Here is a 20,810-nt window from a genome sequence, read left to right as displayed (position 1 = left end):
GCACCAAAGTTTTTAAAGTCTTGGTAATACTGGTGGTCATAGTCTGAGCAATTTTACCATTGTACTGAGATGGGTGTGGTATTGAAATGTTGCACTAGCAGGTTACAGCAGTCAGTGTGATTAAAGCCACGATCATCTGCACAGGCCTCTCCCACTACAGTACTTACATAATTAGATCAAAGTTGGGCTGACATCACTAACTCCAGGTAAGTTATCTCTTGACCAAGGAACTGATGACCTTGCTGTTTAGTCCCTTAACCCCCAACAAACCAATTTATAGTACCACTAATTATCTCCTCCAATGTTTCTCCAGTTCGATACTAAAAATCCTTATAAGGGCACTGTGGGCAGGGTAAAAATTACAATTACCACAATTGAACACCTGCAGTAGCTTCCAGTGTGCAGATAATCTGTCAACAACAACAACAACAAAAATATCCGTAACATGAATGTAGGCTTCCTAGACATGGCGAAAGAAGTAAGCACTTTCCTGACTTAAAACTGACTGACCCAGCCAGTTGGGGGGACATACATATTAATGTAGATGCCAGACTGTGGTGCTACCCTACATTTTTGTATACACAAACCATTTCCAGAGGCCAAAGAAACAATGAGTGACAGGAAAAGTTCTTCGACTGACTGGGGATTGAACCCTGGAGTACATATATAATGAATAAACAAATAAAATTTTTCAAATAGGGTATACAGGGTGTTACAAAAAGGTACGGCCAAACTTTCAGGAAACATTCCTCACACACAAAGAAAGAAAATATATTATGTGGCCATGTGTCCGGAAACGCTTACTTTCCATGTTAGAGCTCATTTTATTACTTCTCTTCAAATAACATTAATCATGGAATGGAAACACACAGCAACAGAACGTACCAGTGTGACTTCAAACACTTTGTTACAGGAAATGTTCAAAATGTCCTCCGTTAGCGAGGATACATGCATCCACCCTGCGGTTAAAGGCGCTGCAGTCTGGAACCGCAAGACCGCTACGGTCGCAGGTTCGAATCCTGCCTCGGGCATGGATGTTTGTGATGTCCTTAGGTTAGTTAGGTTTAACTAGTTCTAAGTTCTAGGGGACTAATGACCTCAGCCGTTGAGTCCCATAGTGCTCAGAGCCATTTTTTTGCATCCACCCTCCGTCGCATGGAATCCCTGGTGCACTGATGCAGCCCTGGAGAATGGCGTATTGTATCACAGCCATCCACAATACGAGCACGAAGAGTCTCTACATTTGGTACCGGGGTTGCCTAGACAAGAGCTTTCAAATGCCCCCATAAATGAAAGTCAAGAGGGTTGAGGTCAGGAGAGTGTGGAGGCCATGGAATTGGTCCGCCTCTACCAATCCATCGGTCACCGAATCTGTTGTTGAGAAGCGTACGAACACTTCGAGTGAAATGTGCAGGAGTTCCATCGTGCATTAACCACATGTTGTGTCGTACTTGTAAATCAAATCAAATGGGCATCTGCGAACTCCGCATTTGTAAACATTGCACTGACTGCAAAACCACGTTCGTGATGAACACTAACCTGTTGATTCTACGTACTGATGTGCTTGATGCTAGTACTGTAGAGCAATGAGTCGCATGTCAACACAAGCATCGAAGTCAACATTACATTTCTTCAATTGGACCAACTGGCGGTGAATCGAGGAAGTACAGTACATACTGACGAAACTCAAATGAGCTCTAACATGGAAATTAAGCGTTTCTGGATACATGTCCACATAACATATTTTCTTTATTTATATGTGAGGAATGTTTCCTGAAAGTTAGGCCGTACCTTTTTGTAACACGCTGTATATAGTGTTGCCTCCTGAGCTACACACTTTCACAAGCCAAGAGGAACAGTTCTGTTGTTTTATTGGTGGTAGTGGTGATGATCTTTTGGACTCTTGACAATGAGATGTTTAGTGCCCATGAGAATTAATGACTACAATTGATAACAATTTAAAGGATGATTTGAGTAGAACTCACCTGATCATTATATGTCCATACAGTGCACTGAAACTAACAACATTGGTAATGTATAGCATCATGATAGTTTTACAGGATTCAGTGGTACTTTTTTCTATGGAGTTTATATTTTTTGTCACAGGATTTAGAAATCTGAGCATTGTATGTCCTTTCTGCAAGGAAATACATTCCTAATTACCAGTTCACGTCTTATACATCAATGGACCACAATATATTGTAATGGACTGATCCCTAGTTCTCGATAGTTTTGTCTTTCAGCAACATGAAAAGATTATTGTTTTTGGCAGTCCTCAACATGATGATAGAACGTCACTGTTGAACCATCAATATAACTTTGTAACAATTTTGTTCTAACTTAGCTGTAGGTTTTTTTTTTTTTTTTTTTTTTTTTTTTTTTTTTTTTTTTTTTAGTAACTACTGTGAGGAAGTCATGTGGATATATGGCAACCATTGTACATTTGATCATTTCCAGTTGTGGCTGTCAGTTTATCCTAAAAAATGGGATCACATAAATACCCCCGAGAGCATTCTTCAGTTATCATTTAACCTCGTATCACAAGTTGTTCACACTACATAGCAGTAGTCGTAGTTGGTGTAATACAAACACATAGGTAACTTTGTGTTCATAAACTTTATGAACAGAGAGAGCCACAAGAGAGGATCATAAGTTCTAGTGACATATATTATTCTGGCAAAATCTACTAGCCATAACTATTGCATATGATCATAGTTTTCATAGTTAAAAATATCATTGACTGAGTTACCTGTTAGAAAAACATGCTGAGTTTAAGTTCTGTTTGTTCTTGGTGTAGCATTAGTTCATTGTGTGTCAAACGTGCTCTTTGCTAAGTATGTTAAACAGACATAGTTACAGTAGATCTTTTGTTACCACCCTATTTAATCATTCCTGCCAGATAACTGGAATCATATCTCAAACCAAATACTTATGTGTAGCTGTTGCACTAAGTAAGGCATTATTTAATACTACAGTTATTTGAGGACAGTGTGAAAAATTCGTGGCACAAAAATTGTTTATCCGTGTTCCTTTTTTTTGTTGCGCACTGGTATATGCACCTGATGTACAGAATAATGTTCTTTGTACTGGGATTTGAAGGGGTTTGTGTTGTGTATGTTTTGTTAACATGCATAAACTGAAATACAGTGCCACCACAAAATTCTTAGTTTTTGACAGTTTATTAGCTAGACAGATTCAGCCCAAGTTGGTGAAAACTTGTAAGAGGTCTACTCTGTCATTACAGGAGACCTTCATCCATTTGTCCTGTTTTCATCTCTGTTATTGTGCAGTTCATTTAACAATGCATAAATAAGAAATTGTTTCTTTCATTAAATGGAAAATCTCTAATAATACTAAGTGTGCACATTCACCTTGAAAAAGAAGGCTATGAAAACTAATCTCTCATGCAATATTGCTATGTCATGTTATACCTGTTACAAATAAAGTGTTTCTAGTTGTCTTGTCAAACCTTCAGCTGCATATCATGTGTTAATTACACTTGCAAATAATCTTCCTGTTGCTATTAAAGATCTCTATCAGTCACTTATGGAGACAGAAGGGTTACTTTATGGCCTTTTGAATTTGTGAAACATAATTGTCTTTGAGCAATGATTGTACTGGCCCCCTCTGGTTTAGCTTATCTCATGCTGCCATCTAAATGTTTATACACCTTCTTGGTTTTGATGCATATTATCTTCTATGTATCTGTACATACGTTGTTCAGTTGTTTGCTTCCGCCAATCTGATACTAAATGTGTCCGAATTTGTTCTTTTAATTAGCATGATAATTTACTTGTATATGACTACTCCATTTGGCCTATTATTTCACCGAGCAAGGTGGCGCAGTGGCTAGCACACCGGACTCGCACTCGGGAGGGCGACGGTTCAATCCTGCACCCGGCCATCCTGATTTAGGTTTTCCGTGATTTCCCCAAATCGCTCCAGGCAAATGCCGGGATGGTTCCTTTGAAATGGCACGGCCGACTTCCATCCCCGTCCTTCCCTAATCCAATGAGACCAATGACCTCGCTGTCTGGTCTCCTCCCCCAAACAACTCAACCCCCAACCTCTATTATTTCATAGTTGTTTTGGCTTAAACCATTTGGTCTTCCTCCAGATTATTACAAAATTCTTTGTAATTAGCTTTCCCATGCTGTGATTACCAGTTCAGCATCCAACTTGATGCCCTCCATAAGCTGCACAATTGGGTTGAGGAAGATTTGTGCACCTGCTTTTTGTTAATATCTGCTGGAGGTTCATTCTTTCCTTGTGTCCCTACTTCATTGTACTAATCTGTTTTGTTACTGAGTGGTTAATTGTTTTATAATGTACAGGATAATTATAATTAAAGTTAAATTTTCAAACCACTGTAGAAATAACACCACTAGCCAGAATGAAGTCAAATTGCTACGGAATATTATCGGAGGAGGAGGAAAACATATGGCAGAAGAAATTTAAATAGTTACAAAATGAAGCATAATTTAATAGTGATCAACTACAAATGACAAAAGAATCATACAGCAATGCCTAAGATGTATGTTCAACACTAAACAAACTGCACTACTCAGTGTGCATGGGTGTACAGGTGTGATACTGTTAGTTATGTGAGCCCATCCTCCATGGCAAGGTCATATATCAGATAGGAAAAATCAATTTTTAATTGTCCTGAGACCAAAAGCATAAATTAAAATCAAATTGGATTATTAATTTCCATGTGACTAGTGCAAAACATGTTCAATATGCTGTCCACCGTTTTCTGCAACAAGCTGAAATCGAGAAACAGCGTGTTCCACAACTGATCAAAGTGTTTCCAGGGTCACGTTCAGAATGTGTTGTGGAACGCGTGCCTTCAGTACAGCTAAGTTTTGCAATCGGAACACTGAACACATCTTTCAGGTAGCCCCACAGCCAGAAGTCACACGGATTAAGATCAGGTGATTGGGATGGCCAGGCTGTCGGGAAATGGCGACTGGTAATTCTAGCATTTCCGAAATGGTGCTTCAGCAGCTGCTTAACTGGATTTGCAATGTGCGGAAGTGTGCCATCTTGCATAATAATTATCCCATCCACGCTGTTGGAGAGCTGGAGTGAAATCGGTGCGCAAAAGACACTCATAGCGCATAGCAGTGACGGTACAGGTAACAGAACCTGGAGCACCTGTCTCTTCAAAAAAATGTGGCCCTATGATAAATGATGCTGAAAACACACACCACACAGTGACCTTTTCAGATTGAAGTGGTACTGGTTGATTTGTGTGTGGATTTTCCATTGCCCATATTAGACAATTCTGTGCAATAACATATCCTGTCAGATGGAAGTGGATTTTGTCTGTCCACTTCGATGCAAGAAAGAAATTCTAAGGCAAAGGTCTCTCATGATGGCAGGTCAACAGGAAGCAACTCGTGCAAATGGGTAATTTTGAATGGATAGCAAAGAAGGATGTATCGCAGGATTTTACACACAGTGCTCATGGGTATGTCAAATGTTCGGGCAATTCTCCGTGCACTACATGTTTGCACACCACCACTTGTCTCCTCTTGCATTGCTGTGGTCACTGCTTCCACTAATGTCAAATCAATTCATTTCCTCCTCCTATCAGGTTACACATCAAGATCACCCATCTTTTCGAATTTCCGAATCTTTTCTCCAAACCCACGGCAGTCATCGGACCAACACGTTATTTCTATAGCGTTTTGAAAGCTTAACTTTAATTATAATCATCCTGTATTCGTGTAGTTTCCCTCTGGAGTAACAGCTAATATATTCCACAATATTTTGAGTCATTTTTACCTCGTCTAGCACTGGTGATGCCTTTGGCAGGTTACTTAGCTTTTGGTCTTTTTCACTTTGTGTCCTGCCTCTCTCTAATGGTTGCAGTCTCCTGTTTATTGTTTGCAGAATTTTGTAGTTCCAACAGAACCATAAGAAATTTTTCATTGCTTTTATATTAGATTTTTTAGAGACATACAGCTTATAAACTGGCATGTGAAAGAAATTAATAAGCATATTGGTGGACAGACTGCCACAAAGCAGCTAAATAAATGTATAATTGAAGAATGAAGAACACAAATGTCTGCAGTTTGTATTCTTGACTCTTGCGTATGAAATTATCCTATTGAGCTGTGATAAAATAATTCATTGTTAAAATATAGGTGCAATGTATTTGGTTACAGGGTTATGTCAGCTGGAAACATGAAGATGATAAAGTCATTGCATTTGAAAGAGCAGAAGTTCTTTTTGCATTCAATTTTCACATATCGAAGAGCTTCACAGATTACACTATTGGCGTGAATGTACCTGGAGAATATAAAGTGGTTCTGAATACTGATTCTTCAGAATTTGGTGGTCATAATCGCATTGATACCTCAGTCTCACATTTCACATCAAATGAAGGATTTGCAGGCCGAAAATATTCTATTAAGGTTTGTACCCCTTAATTCCTAAATTTTTATTTTCTTTTTACGTTCTGTCTGTGGTAGTATTCTCACTTTGAGCGTCTTTTTTTCTAGGCTTACCTGCCATCACGAGTTGCTGTACTATTTGCAAAGGTTTAAACATTACGTATTGCTTTGTTGCTGTGAAGAGGTTTTAATTGTTACCATGTGATATTAGATTTAGAGATCAATTCAGAAAAAGTTTTATATGATTTGAAATAAGTGCTTCTCATCTTCAGTGTTTGTTGAAAGTTGATTACTAGAAAACTGCATTTATTTGATGTCTTCTGAAAAACAAATGACACTGTTGACACTAGTTGAATTATATCTGTGAAATATATTTTTAATACTGTTATTTGAATGTAGTACTGAAATATATTTTTACTGTTAAATAAATATAGTACTGCATTAATATGCATTTCTCAATTGACCTCTCATCATGATAACCCATCCATTGTCACTCCATTGAGTTTCACAGTTCTGGTTCATAAACAACAGGGCTAAATTAATGTTAGAAACTTTCAGGCGGACATAATTATAGATTTCATTAATCTATATTTTCATCACACAAGCATCCTACGTGAGTTGTTTGCCTTCCTGCGCCTCTGATCCAAAAGAGCACGTATTGAACATAATTTATTACGAAAATTCCATTTAACTTGAATTTTTGTTCTATCTATGAAGAAAATATTGCAAACACGCAGACCTACACACTCATTATCCATGTAAACTAACAGCACAGAAATTGGTTTGTATCTTTGTATTCATAATGTAAATAAAATTTCATTCAGCTGTGTATGTTTAGTACATTTATGACAGAGGTTTTGTTAAATAACACATCATATTGGAGTATAACATTGCAGAATATTGCTGTCAATACAATGAGTTTTCTACAAGTCAAGATGAAGTAAAGAGAAACACGACAAAGGAAAAAGTTTCAATGCAAACAGTACATAAAATGTGAAGTGGGTCATAGTTATCTATCAAGATGTTTTCAAATGCCATATTAAACATGATCATTGCAGCTCAACACCAGTGAAGGTGGCAACCAACAGGTGATACTAATCCAAACCAAGTCATCATTAACAATTATTTCCTTTTCACTCAGCCATTGGATACACATACAAACATAAACCAATTGAACTGTAATAACTACTATTGCATTCTTGATGATACGGAACACTGTCTCCTGAACTTCTCAGTATTTTGCATAGGTCTTCAGGAAACTCATTTGTTTATGATGTATTCACCTGTGCTACATAATTATTGAGCCTGTTATAAGAATCGAATTGGCACTGAAAGAGCCTCAGGTGACATGTACAGTGCTCGAGACCAGCTCTAGTGACTAAATACCACTTAATACCTTGATTGAAGTGACAGCAGTATACATGTGGAACACACATAGGATTCACCTTTTGCAACGTCTATCTCCCCTCCCCCTCACCACCCATCTCCCAAGGTAAAGTTGAGATACTTTGATATCAATCTGATCTCCCAGCTACCTCCACCGCATCTTTTCCTGAATGATTTTAATGCCCTTAACCATTTTGGGGCAGCTCTAAGACCATGAACATGGATGGTTCATCAGAGCAGGTGTTTTCGTAAATATTGATGTTGGATATTGACTAATGGTTCCCCCACTCATTTGAGTACAGCACATGGATCATTTTCAGGCACCAACCTTATGGTCTGTAGCCCTAATTTTTACACTTTTATTCAGTGGAACATTCACAATGACCCCAGTGATAATTACTATCAAGTCATTCCATTCCTTTCTTACAAATATTCAGCTGGATGCCCCCTACTTTGGACTCTTAACAATGCTGTCTGACCCACTCTTAGTACTTCCCTAATGCTTGATGCACCTCCCCATGGGATAACTGAAGGGACCCTCAAACAACTGACCACCAAAATCATACACTCAGCAGAATTTATCACTTTCTTGAAGAGTCCCCCAGTCCCTGATGGATCTCCAGTTTCATGATTGACACAGATAATCATGGCCATTATATATCACAGTCACAGAAGCGAACTTCAACAGTAGAAGTTCCATCTATTGAAAGATGGTTCTTATCTTCCCCAACCGACTTTGAACCAGAGCCTGCCAGCTTATAAAAAGACAAAAGAAAGAATGCTGGGTAAATTTTGTATGTCCACAATCAGGACTTGGGGTATCTCTCTCTCTCTCTCACACACACACGCACACACACAAAATGTGAGTCAAATTATGGTGTATTCATGGTCAACAAAAAGCACGTGATATCCCAGATATCTGTGAGGATGAAATTGTGATATCTCATACTACTTTTAGCACAGACCAATTGTCCTTTGGCTGAGCAGAAGCACCTAATAACTTGTGACCCCACAAAAGTCAAACGGGAGAATATCCCTATCTTTTAATATTCCGTGTTTGAAATACTGTAACACTCCTTTTTCTGAGTGGGAATGCCTCAATGAACTTACCATGTACCAAAATATAATTTTATCTGAAATTGTTATGGGACTGCTATCTGCTGGATGGAGTGGAAGGAGGGGTGCCTTCTGCCTCATTTTTAGCTGGGCTATTCTCAGATGGGGTGCTGGTATGAACTGACACACCTACTCATTACTAATAGTGCTGGGAGTGTCCATTTTTTAAGAATCTGTTTTAGTGCTCCTCCTCTTAGGTATCTGACTTCGTAACGCTATTGACATGATACAGTGGGTGGAGTAGCCTCGTCTGGTGTGGGGGTGCGCCTCCTGCTGCATGAAAAGCCACATTGGGCTTCCGGTTGCTCTCAACTGTCTTCTACTCTACCCTGTTACCTTTCATCTCATGACTCTTTTAGTAATTTATTCTTTACCCTCTTCTGGCTGTCCTATACCACAACCCCTTTGTCTGTGTTTTATGATCAAATAGTTTTCTCCCATATTTCTGACATATCCAGTATATAGAGGCTGATGACAATAGTAGTTTGATCCCTTAAAATCCCATAATCTGCCCATCTTATCGCCTGCAACAGTAGCATGTGAGACAAGGTTAGGAAGATTGTTTCTGCTTGGTTGTAAGTGGACAAGTGTTTTCACACAACTGTTACATCCTTAAAAAGTAATGGTTTAGAACACACTCAAAACCACAAACACCATAAGGCATGTTGTCAATTCACAGAGTTTTTTTAGAATTATTTTTAATAGTTGAGTATCATCTTAAAATACTTAACAGTTTTGGTATAAGTTTTGTGGACATGATTCATTTTCTTGCTGTTGTATAGGTTCAAACAGGACATGTGGAATGTAATGTTAAAGACTTTGCAAATAAGCAACAATCACAACATTATTCAAAGTAGTTGCATTCATTAGTTATGATGCACTGATTCTTGGCTAAATTTGATGCTGACACATACTGCTACTCTTGACAATCATAGCAAGTTACCACATGCAGATACTTAATTATGATACACCATCTCAAACAACAATAAAGATGCAAAAGACACATCACAAAACATATGAACATGCTTTTGCAACATCTGATGAAGTCACTGACTGGGGACATCTAATCTTCAGTTGCAAGTCAACATAAAATGGTACCTCTCAATAAATCTTAGGGGCCTCAGTTGAATCTGTGTTACACTTTTACAATTGTGTAATGTGGTCATGAATCTGTCTCCTATTAGGAGTAAACATCGTTCAGAACTGGCGTGTTCATTGACAGTATCATAAATTTCGATAAGTATCTTTGTATCCCGGAGCAAGTAATAGTACATTCATTGTGAGCCTTGTATACACTAGTGTATGAACACATTGTCTTGCACCTGGAGCCTCTAGTTACAAACAATATTAGAAAGAGTACACATTCATTCACACCACGAAAGTGGTCGTAGTAGTCTGTTTTTCTGAGCAAGTGAAATTGTAGTGAATAAGACAGTGTTCAACTAGAACCTTTGTGCATACAGTTATTTAAGTGCCAGTGCATTTTAGTTAGTGACACAATGTAGCCTCAAAATATTTGGTTCAATACAAAGAAACTTTTAGTTCACAAGTTTTTCCTGTGGTGGGTGTGATGTCAGGGCCTCATGAGAGCATCAGCTCCTCTGTCGATTAAGCAGCACACAAGCGATGTTGAGACGACACTGTGGATCAGCAGAACCACTCACAGCCAGCAGCGAGTAACTCATGAGGACATCAGGTGTGTCGCACAGCGTGTCAGCTGGTTGCACGTTACTGCATCTGCTCCAGCTGTCATTAACACAGTCCATCAGCTGGTAAGCAACTTTAAACATTGCTTGTAAAGACAAGGACAAGGATGGTGGGGTGCCTCTGAGTCCAATCACATGAGTGTTGAGGTGAGGTAAGTAAAGTTATATGCCACTGTTGACTGGGAGAATCCAAGGAATGAGCTCACCCACCTAGTCGTAAAGGGTTTCCTTCCATCGTGCACAGCAGTCTATTCCCACACAGATATGAATGAGCTGTGTCTTACATGTATTTTTGGAGTATGGTTGAGTGTAATGAATGCATATGGTGTGGTGTTATGTTTATATTGTATTGTGATAAGGGAAGGGAGAGAGTGAAATCCTGCACCAGCACATGGCCTACTCCTTGTGAATAGCACCAAGCGGGCTGCTGAGCTCAACACTATCCGATTGACAGATCACCATCAACAGTGTCCACATGCTCTCACTTTGTGAGACAATGTGGAGGGTTTTGAAGTTCCACCACCTTGCCAGTAATGGGGCTGAGTGGGTTTCAGGCCAGCCTGCCTTGTTGCCAGATGTCATCCCTCCCCCTCCCTTCTAGGCCAATTGCCTTATGTCCAAATGGCAGAAAATTCAAAATCGGAGTTGGGTTGTTGTCCTATTGGCTGGGAGTACTCGGCCAGCCTGCATGGTTGCCAGTTTTCCTGTGTTTATTTTGTTTAGTTATCATTATAATTTATGGTTGCTTCTGTATTTGTCACTCTTATCTTTAGAACTATGACTTATGACCCAATATGGTTACCACAGTCAAAATGCAGCTTCCCAAGACATCAAAAACACACTACAAACATCACCAGCATGGTGCAAAGTATTAAATGCGAGTTAATTAGCTTGTTAAAAACATTACTGGCATAATAACTTTTCAATGCTCTTAGTTATGAATCAAAAAATTTTAAAAAACATAGCCACTGTAAGGAACTTGTGCTTGGAACAGACATCATTATCAGTACTAGTTGTGTGCTTTATTTAGTATTTTAAACCATTACACAAACATCAAATACATTCAGCCACAGAGTCCACAGTGAGAGACTCTGGCATGCCACACTGCACCATGCCTGTACCATCACAAGCGGCTCACTGTGTTGCATCAAAGAGCTCGCCACTTGGCACCCAATAAGATATAGACAGCCACTTCATTGTACTGCGGGTTGTTGCCTCACTCTAAGTAATGCCACATGGTCCTAACACACATAGTGACCATAGAGGTGAAGGCGTGCACCTCAGTCAACTCAACATGTCTTCCCCAATGCTTCCTACTCACTTACCTGTGAACCATCCCACTTTGTTATTCACCACCCTGGCTGTTAGACAGCAGATGCAAGTATTGTGTTGGTGCCTAAATTTGTAGTGTTTTTCCATAAGTCTAATAAACACAATAGTTACACATAAAAGAGACTTTAATAATCAATAATACATTGAATCCAGAATGAGATTTTCACTCTGCAGCGGAGTGTGCGCTGATATGAAACTTCCTGGCAGATTAAAACTGTGTGCCCGACCGAGACTCGAACTCGGGCAATCAGTTTTAATCTGCCAGGAAGTTTCATATCAGCGCACACTCCGCTGCAGAGTGAAAATCTCATTCTGGAAACATCCCCCAGGCTGTGGCTAGGCCATGTCCCCGCAATATCCTTTCTTTCGGGAGTGCTAGTTCTGCAAGGTTCGCAGGAGAGCTTCTGTAAAGTTTGGAAGGTAGGAGACGAGATACTGGCAGAAGTAAAGCTGTGAGGACCGGTCGTGAGTCGTGCTTCGGTAGCTCAGATGGTAGAGCACTTGCCCGCGAAAGGCAAAGGTCCCGAGTTCGAGTCTCGGTCGGGCACACAGTTTTAATCTGCCAGGAAGTTTTAATAATACATTGTCTTTCACTATTTACAACAATCTGCCAATATTGGGATAACCTTTTGATTCTGCAACAGTAACATTGTATGGTGTTGAGGCAGAGAACTTGTAGAGACATGTTCAGAGCACATTTTCATTTATAAAAGTAGTTCCTTGAAGGTTGTTAGATAGAAAGCAGTAAAGGTGAATATCTGAGGGGGCAAGATCAGGGGCATAAGGTGAGTGTGGAATGGCTTTCCAAGCCAACTTTTGTATAGTGTTTACTGTCAGTCTTGCAGAATGCGAATGGGCATTACCATGGAGTTGCATCACTTCACACAGTCTTCCTGATCATTGTTCCTGGATTGTAGCCACAAGACATCTCAGTTGTTGACAAATGTCAGCAGTGATGGTTACATCTCGAGGAAGCAACTCGTAGTACACCATACTGTTGCTGTTACACCCGATGCATAATATTGTCTTTTGTGGATGCAGGCACGTCTCTGTATGGGGAGTTGCTGCTTTGTTTGGACACAACCATTACTTTGTTTTCTTTATGCTAGCATAGAGACATCATTTCTAGTCACCAGTAACAGTACAGGATAGGAATGGTAAGCGCTGTTCATGAGCCCAACTGATGACGAGCAAGCAAAGATGCACATATAACCACCCACTGATTTTTGTGATTTTGGCTTAGAGCATGCGGTACCCATACACCCAAATTTTGAACCCTCCCCAGTACGTGCAAATGTTGCACGGTGTTGGAAAGATCACAGTTCATCACATTTACCAGTTCTCGAGTACAGTGATGTGGATAAGTGGGGATTAATCCGTTTCAACGATCTTAATCAAACACCAAAGGTCTCCCTGAATATGGAAAGTCACTAATTTGTCAAAACGATTTGATGTAAAATGAGAAAGTTGTTTTCTTGCCATAATGTGTCCAATGGCATTATCTCCATTCACAGTGCAAATCTGTCTGCCTCCCACTGCTGTCGCCTCTCTATTGAACACATACAGAAGAATATGTTGGAAAGTTCAGATTTCTCCTCTTGGCACTCCATTTTCTAGCGTCCGCAGCCCCACTCACTATCTCCAAATGACAATATGTAAACTCAAATATCAACAGCGAATTACAAATAAAAAAGGACAATCGAAAAATAAACCTGTGGCAACTGGAATACCAACATGCAAAACAAAAACACTACAAACTTATGCACCAATTTAAAACTACCTTAAATAGTGTGTCCAGACTTGTAGTTAAGTATGCCTAGAGAATATAAACTCTATAGCAGCTGCACCCAGAATATTACATGGGGATGAACTAATGCACTGCCATTTTGCTGCTTCAATGCACAAATAGATTACGCCATTGTTATCACTGGTGTGTGGGATGATGCATTATCCTGGTGAAACAGCATTATTTTGTATGCCACTGTTGATCTTTTTTCAGTCAATGCAATTTTCAAATGATCCAACAATGAAGCTTAATAGGCTCCAGTTAGGGTTCTACCTTTTCCCAAGTAATCTATGATGATTATTCCTTGGGAAACAAAAAAAACATGGCACCGTTACATCACCAGCTGACAAAATGGTCTTTGCCTTCTTCGATGCACTTTCACCAACCTTTGTCTATTGTTTTGGCTGCCGTTTTTACTGTGATGTGTAATGATGGATCTAGATTTCATCAACAGCCACAAACTAGTGCAAAAAGTCTTCCAGACTGCGATTAAACATTGCCAGATATTGTGTTGAAATGTACTGGATGCATTTTTGGTCGACTGTGGACAATTGGTGTACCCACGTCACACACAGCGTCTCCATAGACAATTCTCCATACAGTATATTATGCACTCAGGGCTCATGGTTCTTTCATGAGTCTGTGCATGGCGCACACACAGAGCCTCGAGCTATTGCTGCCCTATTTTCCTTCCCAGGCCGTTTTTCCCCTTCACTGTGCCCTTCCTTCCCCATCCTCACTCCTTCCCCTCTCCATGTTGTGATTCGTGTCTACATGGGTACCTGATTTTCTTCCTCTTGCCTGTTCTCTCTCCACCTTTTTGGCATTTTTCTCCCCCTTGGCGTTTGACCTCCACTTCTAAATTTTTAGTTTTTAGTGTGAGCCATTTGGGGAAGAACTCCCTCCCTCGCATCTATGGCATGTATTCCTCTCCCCCCCCCCCCTTCCTAAGGATCATTGAATACTGCTTCATATGACCCAGCAGCCTTCCCTTCCTTGGCTACATCCTGGGAAGAGGTCCAGGCTCACCATCTTGGGAAGAAACACTTTCCCTGCTACCTCGTCTGTACTAGTATGGATGGGGACACATTCACCACCACAAAACCATTGTTTTTTGTGGAGAGTATTAGGGACAAGTTTGGTGAAGTGGAGTCTCTCAGTAAGATGCGCTTGGGCTCCCTGTTGAACCAAGCTTCCTCTGCTGCACAATCTGCAGCTCTTCGTGCTTGTGAATGTCTTGGCAATCACCCAGTGTCTATTACCTCTCACCAGTCACTGATTATGGTCATATGCACCTCATCCTGCAAACTTCCGTGATGACCACTCTCCAACACTTCGGGGTTATCGGGCATTCTGTCAGAACTGTGATGTCCCGGAGGTAGCATCTGGAGGGGTCTGTACTTTGGTTTGCACCAATGTCATTAGTGACCCTTTGCCCAAAAGTGGAATGACACCTGGTGTGCTACTGCTCTCAGTAATAAACTGCACACAATCAAGGAGACTACTGCAGTTTGGCATTCCTCCTTCCGTTCCTCTCAGGAGGTGTCCACTGTCTTATGCCACCTATACATTGGTCATACCAGGCTAATCCATTGTTTTCTCTTGTGTAATGAGCCACCCCCACAATGTGGCTGTGGATCCAGACTGACAGTGTCCCATATACTGGTAAAATGTCCCCTTGTTTAGGCCCTGTATACTAAGTATAGTCTTCCAGATTCCTTATCTTTAACATTAACAGACGATTCATGGAAGGTTGAACTGGTTCTCTGTTTCCTCCATGAAAGTGGTTTCTATTTTTAGATATAAGGTTTTGCTTTACTCCGGAGCAGGAGCAGGGTGGTTGTGGTTGGGACCTCTCTTCATGTTTTCTTGGTCTGGGACCCATGACCACTCCCCTGCGGAAAGACCACCCTTTTTATTCCTCTGTTTTTAAATTTAGTTTGCACTTTTATGCCTTCTACTTTGTGTGTTTTAACTTCCTCATTTTATAGTTTGACTTCTCTGACTGGATCAATCCACTTTTAGCAGACCTTTTCTCTTTCGTGACTAATTTTGGAATTGTGGGACCAATGATCGCCATTTAGTCCCCAATGAATTAATCAATCACCAATCTGATGAATTTTTATTCGACCGTCTTGCATCACTATATCATGGATTTTGCCAATGGTTTCCTTTGTGGTGACCTCAACTGGAAAGTCAGAGCATGCTTTGTCTTCTATGCTTATCTGACTACATTTAAATTCAGTAATCCAAAAGTAAATGGTCTTCAATCATGGTGCAAAGTCCACATGAACTTCATCCAATTCTGTTTAGATTTGTGTGGCAGTCCAATCCTTCGAAGGAAAATGTTTAGTAACAGCACAAAAGTCAGTTTTCTCCATTTTCAACTGCAGTCCACACACTGAGCAATTCAGACAGCTGTCAACAACGAACTGTATGCTGTACATTGTTGAAATTCTGTATATGATCCTAGGAATAATCAACCTTACCAACCATGAAGAGACAACAAAAATGTTTCATTCATAGAAATTTTCCAGACATATCAAATCACCCTTGTAAATACCAGACAGATAATATTTGTGGATAGTATAACTTTGATGCTATTTATTTCTCCATGAAACTCCAAGAAGTACCTAATTTTAATATGGCAGAATCCCAACATATATATTCGTGTTTACCACCTAGGGGAAAACAACCAGAGGAGAATAAAGTTGTCAGACCCTTTTACTTTTCCAGTTTCATCAGTCAGTGCCCTAAACATGTAGGTTTGTTGTTATTCTCTCACAGGGGAAAACAACACTATTGCTGGGTGAAGGACATGTCACACCTAATTTCCTCCCATATGTAAAAACGAAAAGATCCATGCCATATTTGCCCTAGGTGTCTGAATTAATTTATGAGACATGTTCAAAAAAGTAAGTTTTTTTTTTTTTTAGGAACGCTGATTGGTAGATGGAATTCTCTGTCCAGAGCGAGCATAAACTCACACTATAGTGTCCGGCTGCATGAAAGATGTTGGTAAGAAATTCGACCAAGTGCAAGGCATATGCTGGGATCTTCCTATTCTCAGAAGGAATAACACGTACCAAAAATAAAAAAGTCGAAATGGCTTAAGGTGAAGGTATTACGAACAGAATGAGTGTTTTAAGTGGTGTAGGGAGTTTGGTGGAGGCAGAACAAATGTTCGTGAAAAACAGATGAGTGGAAGACCTTCCATTTTGACTGATGAGTTGGTGTAAAAAGTTGAGGAAACTGTTCATGAAGAGCACCAATTGACAGTGGATGAAATTTCTGTGGTGGTTCCACAACAATCTAGAACTCTCTTACACAAGACACTCACAGAAACACTGTGATACTGAAAACTGTGCACAAGATGAGTCTCAAAACACCTGACAAAGCAGCACAATTAAAATAAGGTCAGTAGGTCCTGTGAGTTTCTTGATTGACTTGAATTGGAAGGTGAGGACTTCCTGCTCTCTGTTATGACTGGAGATGAAACATGGGTGGCTGATTACACACATGAGATAAAAAGACAGTCATGACAGTGGTGTCACGCCAATTCCCCATCTGCCAAAAAATTCAAAACTACAGTTTCAGGGAAAAAGTTCTGGCCTTGATGTTTTGGAACCAAGAAGGCATCATTTTTGTGCAATTTCTGTTGGGGGGGGACCATCAATGTATAAAAATATTGTGAGACCCTAGAAAACTTCAAAAGGAGGATTCAAAACAAAAGGAGAGGAATTCAGATGAGATGACTGCACTTGTTTCATGACAATGCCTGTCATCTCTCAGCCTTAGCCACCAAAGCACTCTTAGACTCATTTTGTTGCGATGTTCTGAAGCAAACCTCTAAGTCTCCTGACTTGGCATCTTCAGATTATTATCTCTTCACCTCCCTGAAGGCACGCATGAGTGAAACTAAATTTTCAACCAATGAGCAGTTGCAGAAAGATTTTCTGATGTGGTGGAAGGAGCTGGCGAGAGAGTTCTTCAAGGAGGGCATAAAGAAGCTTGTGCCATAGCTCAGTATATATTGAACAGGATGGTGATTACATGAAAAATAGTCAATAAGTGTATCAACAATATCCCATAGTTTTTTTCAAATACACTTTGTCTAATAAAATATAAAAATTGAGTACACTTACTTTCTGAACGTGCCGTTTCCTACGAGTGAGTGATTAATAAAGTTTCTGCTGTATTGCCCTATTCAAGAACTGGTAAGTGTGGATATGCCCAGTGAGGCAAATAAGTTCTTAAAATCTAAGAAATTTCACCACCAGCAGTGTGTCCCTTTGTGTTATATGCTGACTTTGAGTCCTACCCGTTCCTGTGGCATGCCGTGTGGATGACGCCACTGCCTCACGTACCACCTTCACCGAACTACATGTACCACATGGATTAAATATTGTGTGAGAAAGCAGTTAACTGCTATACTTGTGGGTTGTTGTTAGTTAAAATAGCTAAAACTCCATGCAGGGATCTGTGTCATCTAACTGGCAAGTTCCGCAGTGCAGCACACAATGCACGCAACGTGAACAACCAAATACCATGACACATACCCATTTTTTGCCACAGTTTGAGCAGGTATGATGCTCATTTTCTTGTTGAGCACTTGGCTGGTATTGATTTGTGGAATAGTTAGGTTAATGTCCTATTTAAAAGCATTGAAAAATATATATTCATGTCCAAGAAAATCACCCCAAATATTATGCTGTGATTTCTGGACTTGCTATGATTTATGCATGCAATACTTCACAAATTTGCTGAAACCATGCATCAGGAAGACATGTACCGCACTTGAGCTACACATTCTGATGATGTTAAGTTTTAGCTCATGCAAAGAAAGGGCTCTCCCATACAAATATATATATTTTATGGAGAAATTCAACAGAACCACATTTCCTGACATAACTCCATTTTCCAGGAACCTTACACATAATACCATAACGGATGCAGAATACGGGCATGTGGTGAGTGTTTGGCAGATTTATGATACAATGTACGATTGCTAACAGACATTCTAGAGAAATTCCAGAGTGTATGCATGGAAACATACACAATGGATCCTGCATTCTATTACACCATGCCAGTGCTTTTGTGGAAATAATGCTCAAAAGCACAGAAGTCAACATCGAACTCCCGACCAATATTGACATGCTATTGTTTTCTGAACACAGGATTTGCAGGGACTTTGCCAAGCTGTCCACAGGCACACCAAGGGAAAAAAAAACATGTAAAAGGGTAAAAAGTTCAACAAAACTCTTGGTAATTTGAGTTACATGCTTTACTTGGATGTAAACAGTTTATATGGACAAGCATGAAACAATCTCTGCCTACTGGAGTGTTTTGATGATTTTCTGATGATGAAATCGTTGAATTAGGTGATTTCAGAGCTGTGGCAGTGGATTTTGGTGTATGCTGTGTTGTAGAGGTGGACATGATATATCCAAATTGTTTGCATGATGCACACAGATTTTCTGCTGTCTGAAACCGAGTTCCGTGAAACAGTTCCCTCCCCAAGCTGATTACAACACTGGGGAATGAAAAGAGATATACACACATCAAAAAAAGTTTTGCATCACCCCAGTTCTCATATCTCCTGACAATAGATGTTGACTGTGGGTATTGTATCACAGAGACAGTCCCTTCGACTGTTCAGAGATGTCACTAAACCCACCCATAGAGTTAAACATCCATGTGTGAACAGTGACTATTAGACAGAGGGAGTCTGACAGCCAATCAGTTCCAGTCATTTCACCAGGATGGAGGTGCACGGCTCGTGTTGTCTGTAGTACAACAATGCCTAGACGGTCAATACCGCAGTTCAACCACATCCACATTGTTACTTTGTGCCAGGAAGGGCTCTCAACAAGGGAAGTGTCCAGGTGTCTTGGAGTGAACTGAAGTGATGTTGTTTGAACAGGTAGGAAATACAGAGAGACAGGAACTGTCAATGACATGCCTCGCTCAGGCCTCCCAAGGGCTACTACTGCAGTGGATGACCACTACCTACCAATTATGGCTTGGAGGAACCCTGACAGCAATGCCACCATGTTGAATAATGCTTTTCATCCAGCCAAAGGACGTCGTGCTATGTCTCACACGGTGTACAATAGGCTGCATGGTGCGAAACTTCACTCCCGACGTTCATGGCAAGGTCCATCTTTGCAATCACAACACCATGCAGTATAGTACAGATGGACCCAACAACGTTGCAGGTGGACCATTCAGGATTGGTATCACATTCTCTTCACTGATGAGTGACGCATATGCCTTCAACCAGACAATCATCGGAGACGTATTTGGAGGCAGCCCGGTCAGGCTGAATGCCTTAGACACACTGTCCAGTGACTGCAGCAAGGTGGAGGTTCCCTGATGTTTTGGGGTGGCATTATGTGGGGCCAACGTACACCGCTGGTGGTCATGGAAGGCGCCATAATGGCTATACGATACACGAATGCCATCCTCCAACCGATAGTGCAACCATATCGGCAGCATATTGGTGAGGTATTTGTCTTCATGGATGACAACTTGCACCCCCATCGTGCACATCTTGTGAATGACTTCCTTCAGGATAACGACATTGCTCGACTAGAGTGGCCAGCATGTTCTCCAAACATGAATCCTATTGACCTTGCCTGGGATAGATTGAAAAGGGTTGTTTATGGACAACATGACCCACCAACCACTCTGAGAGATCTACGCCGAATTGCTGTTGAGGAGTGGGACAATCTGGACCAACAGTGCCTTGATGAACTTATGGATAGTATGTTATGATGAATACAGGCATGCATCAATGCAAGAGGATGTGCTACTGGGTATTAGAGGTACCAGTGCGTACAGCAATCTGGACCACCACCTCTGAAGGTGTCGCTGTATGGTGGTACAACATATAATGTGTCACGAGCAATAAAAAGGGTGGAAATGATGCTTATGTTGATCTCTATTCCAATTGTCTGTACAGGTTCCAGAACTCTCGGAACCGAGGTGATGCAAAACTTTTTTTGATGTGTGTATAACACATTATAGGAACCTCTATCAATGTCACAGTTTGAGAATGGAACTGATTAAAGCCACCTGCAC

General features: G+C 40.5%; 1 protein-coding gene across 1 annotated transcript in view; it reads left to right on the top strand.

Annotated features, from left to right (window-relative positions):
• Nucleotides 1–6,846, top strand: part of LOC126248694 (1,4-alpha-glucan-branching enzyme) — an 86,818-nt gene extending 79,972 nt beyond the window's left edge. The window contains exons 13-14 of the mRNA XM_049949975.1: nucleotides 6,174–6,422; nucleotides 6,510–6,846. Coding sequence (XP_049805932.1) covers nucleotides 6,174–6,422; nucleotides 6,510–6,554 — 294 coding nt within the window. The 3' untranslated portion in view covers nucleotides 6,555–6,846. The remainder of the gene's footprint in view (nucleotides 1–6,173; nucleotides 6,423–6,509) is intronic.
• The last annotated feature ends 13,964 nt before the right edge of the window (nucleotides 6,847–20,810 follow it).

The sequence above is a fragment of the Schistocerca nitens genome, chromosome 3 (assembly GCF_023898315.1).
Source record: "Schistocerca nitens isolate TAMUIC-IGC-003100 chromosome 3, iqSchNite1.1, whole genome shotgun sequence".
Taxonomy (NCBI): domain Eukaryota; kingdom Metazoa; phylum Arthropoda; class Insecta; order Orthoptera; family Acrididae; genus Schistocerca; species Schistocerca nitens.
The sequence above is the reverse complement of the archived record's forward strand: the minus strand, read 5'-3'. Positions and strand labels throughout refer to the sequence as shown.